The sequence below is a fragment of the Urocitellus parryii genome, chromosome 8 (assembly GCF_045843805.1).
Source record: "Urocitellus parryii isolate mUroPar1 chromosome 8, mUroPar1.hap1, whole genome shotgun sequence".
In the NCBI taxonomy this organism is placed as follows: domain Eukaryota; kingdom Metazoa; phylum Chordata; class Mammalia; order Rodentia; family Sciuridae; genus Urocitellus; species Urocitellus parryii.
The window spans coordinates 21,620,567-21,631,909 of NC_135538.1; the positions used below are offsets into that span (position 1 = coordinate 21,620,567).

Consider the following 11,343-nt stretch of genomic DNA (forward strand, 5'->3'; position numbering starts at 1 on the left):
AAAGCATAGCTGGTGAAACATGAAAGCAAGCCCCTTTTAATGAGGATGTCCCTGTTGTTGCCTCTACACATGCCTGTCAAAGAACTTCCCTGTGTTGACTTAACGGAATGACATTCAACCTTCTCTGAAAACTAGACAAAGTTACACCTGCCCAGATTCAAATCAAATAAAAGGGGTAAGCTCAGCTCTTTTCTCACGGGCCCACCTGTGACTTTTACCCTAGGTAGACAATAATGAATGACATGTTAAATTGCATACCTGAAGTGGTCAATATTTGCACAGCAGAAGATTAGTCCCATCCATTAAAACTCTGTTCTCACATTCTGTATTCCCATTTGTAATTACTACTATTCCAGGCCCTCAGCTGAACCAACTTAGCTAGCAAAGTCTATTCCATGAAAGCTATGTAACTACCTGACGCAACTCCATCACAGTGGAAATTCAGTGTGTTCATAATTTTGTAAATTCTTGTCATGGATCTTTTTCTCTGATGTTAACTCCACAGGGCAAAAATGTTTCCTTAAATTCCACATCTCTTAGGCTTAGGATACAGGGTGGTAGAGACTTTGAAGTGATTAACTCCTGGGGCTTGCTTTGAAATTGAAGTTATCTCCCTGCCTAATCCATTCAGAGAGCAATATTCTAAGTCACAAGTCTATATTGAGTGCCTACTGTGGGAAAGTCAGTGTGCTAATATAATGGAGAACACAGTTTTAAATTGCACAGACATTTACATTCAGATCAGGACTAGTGAGTTTATAGGGGAGAGAAATCAAGGAAGTCTTCAATAGGAAGTAAAATGCTGAAGTTGAACCTTGAAGGATAACTAGAATTTTAATAGACTTTTCTCAACACAGGTTAAGACCATGAGAAAATACTGGATGTTTTGTGTGGAAAAAAGAAATAATCCACTGTGTTATTTATTCTAATTTAAGTTGAAGTATGACATATGCACAGAAAAGTTCACAAATTATAAGTGTACAGTCCGAAGAATTTTTACACAGTGAGTACATCAATGAAACCAAAGCCAAACCAAAGAAACAGAACATTGCCAGTATCCCAGGGCTTTCTTGTGAACTAGTCACCCTCTCTTAAAAGTAACTGATCTCCTGAATTTATCACCATTCATTAATTCTGATTATTTTTTGAACTCTATGTACATGAAATAATATAGTAAGTGCTCTTGTATGTCCAACTACTTTTGAAAAACCTTAGTTATGAGATTCAACCATATTATTCCAAGTAGCTATTGTTCATTTACCACCGTTACTCTGTATTATTCCATTGTATGAATATACCACAATCTATTTAACCCTTTTGCTGTTCATGGACATTCAAGTTGGTTTCCTTTGGTTTTCACATTCTCCTATGAATAGTTCTGCTATGAATAGTCTTGCTTGCTATTTTTGGATATTTGTGCACATTTGAATGTATTTCTGTCAGCATATTTACTTTAGCTTTCACAGATACTGTTAAAAAAAAAAGTTCCAAATTGTATGAAAGTTTCAATTGCTCTACATGTTTGTCAACACATAGTATCATCCATATTTTAAATTTTAATATGTTTTGGATGGTGTGGAGTGAAATTACTTTTGGGTTTTATATAATATTTTCATTTGATTTATTTTTCTTTGTTTCAAAGGTAGGGCAAGCTGATTGAAAAAGATTAAACACACACACACACACTCACACACACACACTCACACACACACACACGATCATACCCTCAATCCCCATCATTCCTAGAGGGAATATGTTAATAATTCCTCCAAACATTTTCCTCTGCAGATCTGAGAGTCTGGGAGGGGATAGGGTGGCTGGGTGGGTGAGTATGTATGTCTAAAAAGTGGGATTATATAATTTTCTTTAACTTCCTTTCATTGCTTGATATAAAGTAAATAGCTTTTATATTTGTTTATGAAAGAGCATTGCAGACAGGAGAAATGAGGAACAACCTGTGGTAGAGACATAGCTGCCCAGTGTGTCTGGAAAAAGGGTTGGTCAATCATAGAACATTCTAGTACATGCATCTTTACACAAACCATGATGTAGGTAGTCTCTTCTTCACCCCCAAGACCTCCTTCTCTGCCTATCAGGCCTCACAGTGCTCCTCTGGCTTCATATTCTTCCTTTGCTTCCTCCAGGGTGTAAATTCAAACATGACTCTGCATTAGTGGCCCCAGCTCTCATCTCCACCTGGATCCAGTGGCACACTGTTTCCCTGTCACTGTCCTCCAGTTACCATGTAGCTCCTAGAACACTTCAAGCTTCTCCCCACCCAGGGCCGTTGTTCTATGCCTGGAATGCTCTTCCAGAGTTCTTGGCATATCTGGCTTGCTCTCACCCACAGGACACATGTAAATGTCACCTGCTAGAGTGACGTTGCCCTCCCCTTGAAGCCTCCCAAACCCCTTCCCCTCTATCATAGCATCCTGTTTATTCCCTTCACTGAAGTTGCAAATGGTCAAATTCCCTTTTCTGTACCTGAAACAACAACTTCTTCTCCTTCTCCTCCTCCTTCTTCTCCTTCTTCTCCTTCTTCTCCTTCTTCTTCTCCTTCTTCTCCTTCTTCTCCTTCTTCTCCTTCTTCTTCTCCTTCTTCTCCTTCTTCTCCTTCTTCTTCTCCTTCTTCTCCTTCTTCTCCTTCTTCTTCTTCTTCTTCTTCTTCGTACCAAGAATTGAACTCCAGGGTACTTAACCACTGAGCCACATTCCCGGCCCTTTTTGTATTTTATTTAGAGACAAGGTCTCACTGAGTTGTTTATGGCCTTGCTACATTGCAATCCTCCGGCCTCAGCTTCCCCAGGTGCTGGGATTATAGGCCTACACCACCATGCCTGACTTGCACCTGAAACTTCTTACTGTCCATTTAATGAAGATCTCTCCTAGGAAAAACTGAAAATGACAAATTGTGGCACAACCATTTGCTATGGTGTAAATATTTGTGGCCCTCCCTCCATTCACATGTTGAAATCCTAACCCCAGAGTGATGGCATTAGGAAGTGGAGCCTTAGGCAGGTCATTAGGTCATAAGACAGAGCCTTCACCAGTGGTATGAGTGCCCTTAGACAACAGGCATAACAGAGACCCCTGCCCCTTCCACAGCTCTCCCTGAACCAGAAAGCAGGTCCTCAACAGACATCAAATTGCTGGCACCTTTATCTTACACTCCAGAACTGTGAGAAATAAATTGCTGTGGTTATGAAGCTACCAGTCTCTAGTGTTTCATTATAGCAGCCTGAGCTAACTAAGACACTGTTGTTCCAATAAAAATCCTACCATAAAAGTAATTTCATGTGACTGCAACAAATAGGAGGACATCTGAAAAATGTTTCAAAATACCTCTGTAAAATTTATCCTATAAGAAATTGCTCAAAAATGGTACCAGCTTGTGATTTAACATTGTTACTAAAGAATGAGAGAGGCCCCTCTATTAAACCTCAAATGAGTTAGGGAATAGATGTCTCAAATCTCCACAAGAGAGGTGATAAAAATGGTCTATGCAATTTAATCTGTATAGTATAAACCCATTTAGGGGCAAAAACCTCCCTCAATTGAGAGTTTTAGATCTGCTTGGGTACATGAAATCCATGATAATTGGGAAAAGCATAAGCTAAAGATATTGTAACCATAGAAAAATAAAATCATAGCTAGCAAACATCTTTTTAAAATTCTCTACGTCAAATTCCACATCACAACTTACTCTAAATAGTAAAATTTGTATGATGACAAGGAAATTGTAGTTCGCTTTTCTTCTGAATCATCTGTCTTAGCTGCCTTTAAAAACCCAGCAAACCAGTTGGTCTTGGTGGTGCACTCCTATAATCCCAGTGACTCGGGAGGCTGAGACAGGAGGATCACAGCTTCCAAGCCAGCATTAGCAATTTTGTGAAACACTCAGCTAATTAGCAAAACCTTGTCTCAAAAATTTAAAAAAATAATAATGAAAAAAATTAGGTATAAAACTCAGTAATAAAGCACTCTTGGATTCAAACCAATGCCAAAAATAATTTTTAAAAGCCTGAAAACCAAAAAAAAAAAACTCATTAAGGCAAGGTCTTATCTTATGCATCTCAGTCACAGGCACCTTTCTGATTGAGAAAAGAAACTCAAGAATACCTAATTATAAAAATGTGTTGAACCACTGATCTATTTGTTGGCTTTACATGTTGTTTTGGCGACACCTAGTGGGAAACATTGTACCAACACTCGAACATATTGAAAATCCTTTTATCATCTGCAAAAACAAAATTCTAAAACTTTTAGAAAAAAATAAAAGAAATTCTTGTTATGGTCCCATAGTTGGAAAGGATTGTTTGATTTCAGTTTTTTAAACCAAATGCAAAATGCACAGACCATAAAGGAAGACTGGTAAATTTGACTACATTAAACTCCTGTACAACAAACGATATCATAAATCATGTTTAAAAAAAAAAAGGCCAAACTGGATAAAGATACCCTATTGCATATAACTGGCAAGCCTAATATTCTAAATATCTAAAGAGCTCCTAAACATTAGTAAGAAAAAGACAAATATCCAATAGGAAATGAGCAAAGGATATGAATAAGCAATTCACAACAGAAATATAATAGGCCCATAAACACAAAGATGCCAACCTTCCTAGTACAGGGATATGCAAATAAAAATTAACAATGAAATTTCATTCCATCCATGAGATTTGGAAAATTTTAAATATCTGATGACATCAAATATTGAGGAGTATGTGGAATAAACAAAGTCCTCATTCTGTTGGTGGGAGCCCCGGTTGGGACCACCACTGTTAGGATCAATTTGGCAATGGCTGGCAAAGCTTGAATATATCCCTAGCTCTCAACAACTTTATTCCTGTGTATATGCTCTGAGAAACTTTCATTTGTATAAAAATATATCTAGAAGAATATTTGTTGCAGCACTCTTTTTATTAATATGTGTTAACTGTACATAAGAATGGGGTTCAGTGTGGTATTTCCATATCTAAATACACTGTACACTGACCAAACCCAACCACCCTTATTTCGTCCTCCCCCTCTTCCCAGCATTGTTTCCAATTAAAAAAAACATGGTGGGAAATCTATTATTAAGAGCAGATCAGTTATAGTATATTAATTCAGTGATAAAAATGAACTGAATTAACGTGTCAACAAGGACGTTGTTTAAAGGAAAAACAACTTTTGTAACAACATAGTATTATTTTTATGAAGCATTCACACATGCATAACAACTTCTACTTAGAGATACACAAACTTTTAATTAAAAAAAAAAACAGCCTCCAGATTCAGGATAGTCTTCTGAGGGGACATGATTAGGGGCATGGGGAATAAGACTTCAATCTTATTTGTATAGTATCATTTCTTTCTTTTTTTTAAGAGCAAAACAACCATATTGGCAAGGGGTGGTACATCTAGATAGTGAACTCGCAGTATGACATAATATTCCCTACATTTCCAGAACGAAACGTTTATTGTAACACAGTTTAAAAAGAATAGAACTACTGTATTTGGAAGTTGTCTCTCTCCTAGAATCCCTTCTCTTTGGCTGTAATTGCTCTTTACCTTCCATCCAACAGTTTTTGGGACGACAATCTCCACCAGGTTATACGGATATCATTAAAGGATATCACAAAAGCAGCATAGGATTTTTTTCCACCTTTCAAGTAGTTTCTAGGTGCCGGAAGAAGTGCTTAACTCCCCCCAAAAAGTAGGCCATAAAGCAATAATAAGAGACGCAAGACATGAAAAGAGGAAGAAAGCTTTACATCTGTCTGCAGGAGTCACCGCCGACTTCAAGGAAAAGCTTGTGAACAGCCTTAAAGGGAGTCGTGTTTGCCAGGGGGAACAAAAGCTTTCCAAGTACAATACAGGGGGTCAGCTCATAGGAGGAACTGGGGGCGCGCAGCACTCGCTACAGGCTGGGGCTGCAGAGGTGGGTGAGGAGCCCGAGGGCGCACAGCAAAGCGGGTGGAGGAGCCGGAGGGGAAGCCAGAACAGCTTGCAAGCAGGAAACGATGGCCCTGCTCGCTATGTTGCTCAGGCTGGCCTCGAACTTGCAGCCCTCCCGCTCAGCCCCGGAACAGATGGGATTGCAGGCGTGCGGCACCACAACCGGCTTTCCCACCCTCCACTACCTCTAAGAGACCGAGCCGGGACCAGAAGGCACATAGGCTGACTGTAAGGTGATCCATCCCTAGTTGGAAAAGACCACCGTGCCGCCAGGATACTGCCCGTTACACCAAGAGTTCATTCTCCCGGTGGTCGGGAGCCCTGGCCTATGGTGTTTCCCATTCCTCAGCTCCCAACCGCCCAGGGATGCTCCCGGCCTCCCGCACAGCCCTCCGCTGGGCCGCCAAGTCCTCTTAAAACGCGAGGGAGTCCCAGGAGCCGGTGCACGCGAACTCCCGCGATCACAGGTCCCAGTAAACCCAGTTCAGGTTAGAAAGGCGCCGCCCAGTGGCTAATAAGCGGACCGTCAGGCAACGCTTTCAAGAGGGGCCGCTAGGTGCTGCGGCGGCACAGTTGCTGCTGTCGCCTAGGCAACTGCCATTCCGTAACGGAATGCACTTCCGCTTCCGCCTCCGTGCCCGACGGATGAGCGTTCACGCAGCGTCGCCTCCGTGACGCCACTCTGCTGCGACTGCGTGAGTGCGGAGCTTCCGTGTGGTGGTGTCCTCTGCGGCGGGAAACCCGAGAGCGGCTGTCTCTGGCTTTCGTCCTCTGATCTGAGCGCCGAGGGAAAAGTGGCGAAATGACCGACCGCTACACCATCCACAGCCAGCTGGAGCACCTCCAGTCCAAGTACATCGGCACGGGCCACGCCGACACCACCAAGTGGGAGTGGCTGGTGAACCAGCACCGCGACTCGTACTGCTCCTACATGGGCCACTTCGACCTTCTCAACTACTTCGCCATTGCCGAGAATGAGAGCAAAGCGCGAGTCCGCTTCAACCTGATGGAGAAGATGCTGCAGCCTTGCGGGCCGCCGGCCGACAAGCCCGAGGAGAACTGAGCCCCGCGCGGGGACCTTCGCGGCCGCACCGCTCCCTGCCTTCTCCAGTTTGCTGTGGTTTCCTGCGTTTTCCCGCCTCCAGTGGACAGATTCTTCCCGGCTCGTGCTTTCGGTGCCAGAGGGGTTTGTCCCGGGGTGGCCCTCCTGACCCGCCTAAACGTGGACCCTTCGGAACATGGCATTGAGACACCGTCAGGACCCTGAGAACTGTGCGAGCGGAGAGGTCCTAGAGCCGACAAGCATTAGGGAGGACGACCCTGGAGTGAAACGGGACTTGGCTAGTTGTCTGTCATCGGTGCTTTTTCCATAAAGTTTAGAAATTGCCCTGTCTTTTGGTGTGACTCCTTTTGTTCCAGTGGAAGGGTTCGGGGAGAGGTTTGGGGACCAGGATTTCAGAGTTCGAGTTCGAATTGGTTCATTATCAGGCTCTTAAATTCCCTATGCAGACCTTTGTAATATTCCTCACCCTGAATCCCCAAGAGCGTTTTTTTTTTTCATGCTTACAAGTATTGAGGTTTATGATTAATTTATCCCACCTTTTTTTTCTCTCATTTCAAAATGGTTTGCTTTCATTGACTCCACGTCTCTGTAAATTGAATCCGCTCCCTTGGAATTCGTGGCCATGTCTTAAGAAATGACAGCTGGTAAAGGAGTATGTTCTTTCATACAACAAATTGTGTGTGTGTGGGGGGGGGAGGGTCCATCCCCAGGTAGGGGGAATTAAATCCAAGGGCGCTTTACCACAGAGCTACATCCCCAGCCCTTTAAATTCTTTGACAGGGTTTCCCTGCTGGTGCTGGCCTAAAACTTGTGATCCTTCTGCCTCAGCCACCTGATGTTTGTCGTTCTCAGAGACAGGCTTTTTTTTTTTTTTTTTTTTTTAGACTTTGGGGCTTAAATTATGCTAGTTGGAGAAGAGGGAGGCCAAACAAACTAGACATAAATGTTAGAAGATGCTGGTAGGTGGGAGCAGTTAGTAGGGTCACAATTTATATATATCATTCTCATATTTGGTTATTGAGATGATGTCATTTGAGTCCAGATTTTTTTTTTAAAGGAATTGAGAGAAATAGCTATGCAGAAAACTGGGAAATTGCTTTCATATAGAGGGAACTACTGGTGCAAGGGACTAAGGCCAGGACAGTGTCTGACTAATTGTAGATACTACAGAGAGACAAGTGTACTGGATGGAATGCAGGGACAGATAAAGGAGGGCAGAAAAGAGTAGATCTATGTAGTCAATACAAGAAAATCTGAAGAAGGTAGGAAAAGAAGCACTGGAGGGTCTCTAAGCAGAGAAGTGACATGATATGGCATTTAATTTTGCAGTGCTGAGGATCAAACCCAGGGTCCCATTCATGCTAGGAAAGCACACTACTGCTGAGTTACACTTCCAGCACCTGATATTTTAAGTCAGTGGTTCTCAAAATTTGGGTCATGGGATTCTGTTACACTTTAAAAAATGATAAGAGATCCCAAAGCGTCTTTGTGTGGGTGTTATAGCTGTTGATATTTACCACAATTGAAATTAAAGCTGGTCTGGGGTTGTGGCTCAGTGATAGAGTGCTCACCTAGCACGTGCAGAGCCCTGGGTTCGATCCTCAGCACCACATATAAATAAAAAAATAAAAGGTATTGTGCCCAACCACAACTAAATAAAATATTTAAAAAAAAGAAATTAAAGCAGAAATTTTAAAAATGTTTACTAAATCATTTAAAGTAACAATAAAAATTACATAATAAAACCATTTTTATGAAAAATAGCTAGTTTGCAAAACAATTTATTGAAAAGAATGACTTTTTAAAAACATTTTGGAGAGCTCTTTGATATTTGGCTTAAGTGTTGATTGGATTCTTATTCAATTCTTCATTCATTTATACTGTTGGGATACAAAGTTTTTGGTTTAAGTATGAGAAAATCCACTACTCATAAATCAGTAGTTTGGGAAGAATATTTAGCTTTATCAAATAATTATTCATTGATATTCTAGCAAATCTATCCAGTGGTAGTTTCTTAAAGATAGTTAAAACAGGGAATCTGAAATCAAAGTCAGTTAACTTTACAATTCTGTTACATTAAAATTTATTCACCTGCTGGGTGTGGTGACATGTGCATATAATCTTGGACAGAAGGATGCAAGTCTGAGGCTAGCCGGGCAACTTATAGAAACTCTGCCTCAAAATTTAAAAAAATAAATAAAAAATGCTGTGAATATAGCCTAGTGATACAGCACCCTGGGTTCAATCCCTGAGAGAGAGAGAGAGAGAGGAAAGAAAAAAAGACACAGAAATTCACAATTGTGCCCATGTTTATAGCAGCACAAATCTCAATAGCTAAACTATGGAACCAGCCTAGGTGTCCATCATCAGATTAATGGATAAAGAAAATGTAAATATACAGAATGGAGTTTCATTCTGCCATATAGATAAATGAAATTATATTATTTTCAGGAAAATGGAACTAGAGACCATTATATTAAGCAAAATAATAATCTCAGAAGGTCAAGGGTCTCATGTTCTCTCATATGTGGAAGCTAGAGAGCAAAAAGGAAAAGAAAAGTGGCAGGGCTGTGGTGGGCATCTCATGAAAATCAAAGGGAGATTAGTAGAGGAAAGGGACCAAGGGCTGGTGGGAGGTGGGGAGTGAAAGAGTTAGTGGGTGGAGGGGGAGTGATGTTGGCCAAATTACATTGTTACATTGTGTGCATGTATGGATATGTAACAATAAATCCCATATGTATCACTATAATACCCAATTTGAAAAAAAAAAAAAATGAGTGGGCTGGAGATACATCTCAGTTGGTAGAGTGCTTGCCACTCCCGTACAAGTCCATGGGTTCAATTCCCATCATGACAAAAAAAAAAAAAAAAAAAAATCAAACTGGGGGAAAAGAGGAAATTCCCAATGGTCTTTAGCAAGTTTAACTTTACTTGGAAGCTTGAATCTGATTACTGGTAGTAGATATATAATTCTCCTTGAAATGACAGGCCCATTTGCTTCCTTTTCAAGAATATGTCTACCAAATACCCCAAAACTATAGTTTATTGTCTGAAAACTATAGTTTATTGTCTAATGTGAACATAAGAAGTCTTAAAAAAGCAGAAGTTGAGTTCAGTTTACAATTCAAATAAGCACAAATGTTTTTCCTTGAGAAAACCACCATTCTCTGTAGGCAGCAGTAATTTTTTTTTAAGAGAGAGAGAAAGAATTTTTTTTAATTTTTAGTTTGTCAGTGGACACAACATCTTTATTTTTTATTTTTATGTGGTGCTGAGGATCGAACTCAGTGCCCCCCGCATGCCAGGTGAGTGCGTTACCGCTTGAGCCACATCCCCAGCCCACAGCAGTAATTCTTTATGAATACTACTAATTTTGTTACATGGAATATCAAACACATGACTTCAGGATTCCACAATATCAGTAAGTGTTACTACTTCATCAAGACATTCTTAAGTGAAACAATTTTTTGACTTTGTTTTGAGAGGACATGACAATACAATGATTACAAGTACAGTTTTGTGCCTCCACCTTGATTCATGTTAAGTCCTGGTAATATTACCACTCTAGCTTCTGGAACATCTGTGCAAGTGTTAACAGTGAAAGAGGCAAATAAAATCATGGTATTATGAAAATTGTTTTGACTTTATGGATTCTCTGAAATTCCTGTCCCACTTTTTTAATTAAAAGAATGATTTATAGTAGATTAAATTATAGTTATTTGCACTTTGGTATTAGCTGTTTGCTCAAAAATTAATGAAATGGGCCATCTCTTTAAGAAAAGCAGATGAACTTCTTTATCAGCGAATCCTTCCTCTGGCCACTTTGTTGGGAATAGATGATGTAAAAAAATTGATTATAATTATTAGCAATTAAATAAAAGTGGTGGCACTAATGTTTGTTTTCCCTTTTACCTTAGAGAGAAGTTAAACTACAAATTACCATTCTTATAAAACTTAATAAAGGTTTACAATGTGTTAAGTCCCTGCCCCTAATAGGAGGCTGTAGCAGAAGACCAAGAAAGACATGTCTTTCATCAAGGATAAAGAGGAAAGGACTGAGTCTGTAGCATATTTGAAGAACGAAGAACTGAGTAATGTATACATTAGGAATTGCAAGACTTGAGAAATAAATTAGTAATGTAGAGAAAGAATTCCACAAACTCCCTAAATTATACTGTTGGGTTACATAAGGGCAAAGTTATATATTTTTTTTGTTTTGTTCTGTTGTTGTTGTTGTTTTGCAGTACTGGGAATAGAACCCAGGGGCCCTCTACCACTAGGCTGCATCCTTTTTATTTTTTATTTTGAGCTGATCTCACTAAGTTGCTCAAACTGGCCTT

The 11,343-nt window shown here is 40.3% G+C and overlaps 1 protein-coding gene across 1 annotated transcript; it reads left to right on the plus strand.

Annotated features, from left to right (window-relative positions):
* Nucleotides 1-6,629: 6,629 nt before the first annotated feature.
* Nucleotides 6,630-7,333, plus strand: Sf3b5 (splicing factor 3b subunit 5). The gene has a single exon (XM_026397620.2). It carries the CDS (start codon nt 6,743-6,745, stop codon nt 7,001-7,003), a length of 261 nt encoding a protein of 86 aa, XP_026253405.1. The 5' UTR covers nt 6,630-6,742; the 3' UTR covers nt 7,004-7,333.
* Nucleotides 7,334-11,343: the final 4,010 nt, after the last annotated feature.

Excerpts from the sequence above, each read along its gene's own strand:
- Sf3b5 (XM_026397620.2), top strand. The coding sequence starts at position 6,743 with ATGACCGACCGCTACACCATCCACAGCCAGCTGGAGCACCTCCAGTCC.